The 4,825-nt window shown below is 53.6% G+C and overlaps 1 protein-coding gene across 1 annotated transcript; it reads left to right on the top strand.

Moving 5' to 3' along the window:
- Nucleotides 1-275: 275 nt before the first annotated feature.
- Nucleotides 276-3,374, top strand: LOC119431861 (uncharacterized protein K02A2.6-like). The gene has a single exon (XM_037699311.2). The coding sequence runs from the start codon at nucleotides 276-278 to the stop codon at nucleotides 3,372-3,374; it is 3,099 nt and encodes a 1,032-aa protein (XP_037555239.2).
- Nucleotides 3,375-4,825: the final 1,451 nt, after the last annotated feature.

Genomic DNA, 4,825 nt, shown 5'->3' with positions numbered 1-4,825 from the left:
GAGAAGCTGGAGCAAATCTGCAGGGCACGGAACATAAAGTTGGACGGCAAGGAGTCGGACCGGCCAGATATCAACCAAGGCGTGCGGTGAAGGTTGTGGAAACGGTAGACGCGGCATCCGATGAAGAAATTGAAGAGTCAGACGTTGGCAATTTGTGGTCGCTAGAGGGCGGTTTGTCGAATACCGTTGTCCCACAGGCTGACGCTGTGAATATTCTGGAGCCGAAGGTGCCCCCTATTTGTGCCACGGTACTCGTGGAAGGTCAGCCGCTACGTATGGAAGTTGATACGGGGGCCGTCTACTCGGTGATTGGCGAAGCGGAGTTCACGAGGCTGTTTCCAGGGATGGTACTAGAAAATTCCGATCTCAAGCTGAGAGACTACTTCGGCCATCAATCCGCGGTCGTGGGGAAAGCGACAGTGCTGGCCAAATTCGGAGAAAAACACGCTCGACTACCATTGTTCGTCGTCAAGAGCGGTACGCGAGCTCTGCTAGGAAGGAACTGGGCGAAAGCTTTTGGTATGCCGCTCGACAGTCTGCTGAACGTGCACTCGGTCGATGACGTGAAGGACCTGATAAGCCGATTTCCTGATGTGTTTTCAGAAGGTCTCGGTAACTTTGCAGGAGTGAAGGCCAAGATAAGAGTGCCAGAGGACGTGAAACCACGTTTCTTCAGGCCGAGACCAGTACCATTTGCTCTGCAGGACATGGTGGCGCAGGAACTACAGCGGTTGCAGCGAGAAGGTATCCCCAGGCCAGTGCGAACCGCGGAATGGGCAGCGCCGTTGGTTCCAGTTTTGAAGAAGGACGGAAAAATTCGATTGTGCGGGGACAAGGTCACGGTAAACCGGGCAGCAGATATCGAGACGTACCCGGTGCCACGGGTCGAAGAAATATGGGCACAGCTGGCGGGAGGCGTGATGTTCTCCAAGTTGGATCTGCGGGATGCATACCAGCAAGTGGAGTTGGATGAGGAGTCGAAGAAATTGGTGACTATCAACACACAGCAGGGACTTTTTCAGTACAACCGACTGCCATTCGGAGTGGCATCGGCACCGGCAATTTTCCAGCGGGAAATTGAGTGTCTGCTTCGCGGTTGTCGCCGGACTGTCGTGTATTTCGACGACATACTTGTGTCTGGGGTCTCCGATGAGGACCACCGTAACAACTTGGAAGAAGTGCTGAGGCGACTGAGTTGCGCAGGGTTAAGGTTGAAGCTTCAAAAATGTGTGTTCGAGACAACAAGCGTGGAGTACCTGGGATATGTCATCGATAAGCACGGCCTGCACCCACCACCTGAGAAGATCGAGGCCATCGTACGAGCACCGGCCCCATCTGACACACGGGAATTGCAGAGCTACCTCGGTCTCCTCAATTTTTACCGAAGATTTCTGCCGAACTTATCAACGGTGCTGCACCCATTGCACGTGTTGCTCAAAAAAGACACGTCATGGCACTGGGGGGCCAGACAGGAAGCAGCATTTACGCAAAGCAAGCAGTTACTGACATCTGCAGAGGTGTTAGTTTATTATGACACCAAGTTACCTCTATTACTATGTTGTGACGCATCACCTTATGGCATTGGAGCGGTACTGGCACATCGGATGCCGTCTGGAGAGGAGAAGCCTGTGGCGTTTGCATCAAGGCGATTAACGGCAGCTGAAAAGAACTACAGCCAATTGGATAAGGAAGCGCTGGCAGTGGTGTTCGGTGTGCTGAAGTTCCCCCAATTTGTGTGGGGAAGACCCATTGACATTTTCACCGATCACAAATCGTTACTGGGACTGTTCGGCCATGAGAGCCGCATACCACTTCAAAGTTCGCCAAGAGTGCTGAGGTGGGCTCTAACATTGAGCGGCTACAACTACAGATTATGCTACAGGCCAGGAGCGAGATTGGGCAATGCAGACGCTTTGAGTCGACTGCCGCTTGTTAGGGCTCCACTGGAGGATTCCAGAATTCAGGATGTGTTCATGTTGGAAGGGGCATACCCAGGTGTCCTCTCAGCAGCTGTAGTGGAGTCTGCAACCGATCAGGACCCAGTGTTAGCTCCCTTGCGTGTGGCGTTGTGGTCGGGAGAACACTTGCCACCAGGGCAAGAGTGGCGGCCTTTTGCAAACCAAATGGAGGAATTCTCGATGATGGAGGGCTGTGTACTAAGAGGGAGCCGGGTGGTTGTTCCAGTATCACTAAGGGCGGCAGTGTTGGACCTTTTGCATGAGAGCCATCCAGGAGTTGAGAAAATGAAGTTAGTGGCCCGTAGTCACGTGTGGTGGCCGGGCATTGATGAGGACATGGCTATGCAGGTGGGCAGGTGCAAGGTCTGCCAGGTGTATCGGAATGCTCCCAAGCCAATACAGCAGGCGCCATGGCCGTTCCCTGAGCGAGCGTGGTCTCGTTTACACGTCGATTTTGGTGGGCCGTTTCAAGGTGTGTACTTCTTAGTACTCGTGGATGCATTCTCCCAATGGGTGGAAGTGATCCGAGTGGCGTCACCGTCGGCGGAGTCGACAATTGCATGCCTCCGCAACATCTTTGCTTGCCATGGATTACCAGACGTCATAGTGAGCGACAATGGACCTGCCTTCACAAGTGCAACCTACAAGTCGTTCTTGGCTCGTAATGGGGTGCGTCCTATTTTGATCCCACCATACCATCCCGCATCCAATGGGGCCGCTGAGAGGGTGGTACAAACTGTAAAAGACAAGCTCAAGAAGACGCAGCCTGGAAATTTTGAGTGTCGAGTTGCTAGAATTTTGTTAGCGTACAGAAGCACACCCCATGCCCTCACCGGTCGTTCCCCGGCAGAACTATTGATGGGTCGACGGCTAAAGACAGCGTTAGATTTGCTGAAGCCAGACTTGCACAGCAAGGTACAATTCCGACAGTTACAGCAGAAGGTGCGCAGCGATTCTGCAGCCAGAAGAGAACCAGTTCCCCTGGTTGGCGACACTGTCTGGGCAAGAAACTTCAGGCCAGGACCCAGATGGGTGCCAGCAGTCGTCGGAGGAGCCACCAGCTCATCATCAACTGAGGTGCAGCTGGCAGATGGCACAGTGTGGAACCGACATGCAGACCACCTGCGGCGCCGCCTCGAAGGCACAGAGGAGTCGCCCACATCGGGAAGAGGCAGCGACAATGGGCAGCAAATACAAGTGCCAATTTTGCAGCCATTTTTAGACGAAACAGAAGCAACGACGCCAGCGCGTGCTGCCACTCTGGGGGGTGAGGCACAAACAAGCATGCTACCTAGGCCGGTGGAACCGAGTGACCACGCAATGACCAGTCCTGCTGACGCTGAAGCTGTTTCCCAGACACCGGTGCTTCGGCGGTCTGTCAGAACGCGCCGACCCGTGCAACGGTATTCACCGTAACTCAAGCTTGGGACGGAAGGAGTGTTGTGACGGAAGCTAGCGCCACCACTGAAATACAAGTTGGATCCCCAGGGGGCGCACGGAGCCAGAAGCCGGCATTCGGCGTTGGAACGTGGCAGGAAGAAGCCGCCATGTTGGCGTTCTGTACCGAATCAATAAACGCCATTGTTTTATTGTAACACAAGCTGTCCACCATAGCCTCCGCAATGTTCCCATATCAGTGGGCATGTGCTGTCGTCGCACATATCTGCTGATTTTACCGACAGATGGCGCTCGCATCTCGGAGAACAGGGACCGTAGGAGAAAATTTTTCTCGTTAGGCTGAGGCGCGTTCGAAACAAGAAGCGACCTCGAAAATTCCTCAAGGTTAGCCATAAGACTCTCTTGTCGAAGCGGCATGAGCCTAAGCGAAAGCCGTTTACGGAGTCATTTGTTACGAAGTGAATTCTACAAAAACAACGCCAAATTCAGTTCGAAGCAGGTGACCGGGACCGCCGCCATGTTTTACGTTAACTACGTAAACCAGGCAAAGACGGTAACGTTAAATCTGAGAAATAGCGTGCGTACGCTAAACGGTATGGGTCGATTAGCATTCTGTACATGCGCGTTTCCATCCCGCTATTCCGGTAAGCCCGGTATTACGGTAAACACGTTAAACTAAAACTGTCTAATATGAACGTTCTTGGCAAGGCAGGATTCGAGCCCGGGTCCTCACGGTCCGAAGGTGAGAGTCATAACCACTGCGCTATGGGGCTCCTACTTTGCCAAGGGGGCGCTGCGAAAATGGTGCTAAAGAGCACCCTCTATCCTGAACTGGGTAGTACCAATCTCGGTCGTCTGCTTCGGAAAGCACGTTTACAATATGAACCTGCCACTTTCGGTTGTGTTGTACCACGGCCTGCAGGGAATATCGGGCGCCGAAGATTTTTAGGGGCGAAGCACCTTAGGGCCGAGCCTTGTCCCTCGTCGTCCGTTCTCCGTCCGTAGCTCTGGTTTGCATGGAGACCGCTAGGGGCGCTGCGGTGCACAAGGGCTATATAAGCGCTGTATATACTGTACACGTAAAGTATATATTGTTGCATCCAAGTGCGTAAAAGGGACGTACGGATCAAGAGGAGAAAAGAAGAGAAAAACGACGACTGTGCAGCGGCCATTCCTGCTGTTCGTAGCCTGCTGTTCCTGCTCTTGCACGCCTAAATAAACCCCTTTTCCCCGTGCTTGTCACAAATTGGTGGACGGTGCGGGGTACACCTCGTAACCACGGAGCCTACGCTGCAACAACGTCGCCGAAGCCGTCGACTTGCCGGACTTCCGCCACCCTCACCTGACATGCCTGAATACACTTGCCAGATTCCCGACGGCTCTGACGCGACTTCAAGGCCAGCACCTGGCGTTTCGTGCCAAGACTACCGGGTGCCACTGACTTTCGGAGGAAAGGCCGGAGAAGATGT

This window comes from Dermacentor silvarum, chromosome 10 (genome assembly GCF_013339745.2).
Source record: "Dermacentor silvarum isolate Dsil-2018 chromosome 10, BIME_Dsil_1.4, whole genome shotgun sequence".
In the NCBI taxonomy this organism is placed as follows: domain Eukaryota; kingdom Metazoa; phylum Arthropoda; class Arachnida; order Ixodida; family Ixodidae; genus Dermacentor; species Dermacentor silvarum.
Note: the sequence above shows the minus strand (reverse complement) of the source record. Positions and strands in the feature narration are given on the sequence as shown.

Bases quoted from the DNA above. Each gene is read 5' to 3' on its own strand.
- LOC119431861 (XM_037699311.2), top strand. From the start codon at position 276: ATGGAAGTTGATACGGGGGCCGTCTACTCGGTGATTGGCGAAGCGGAG.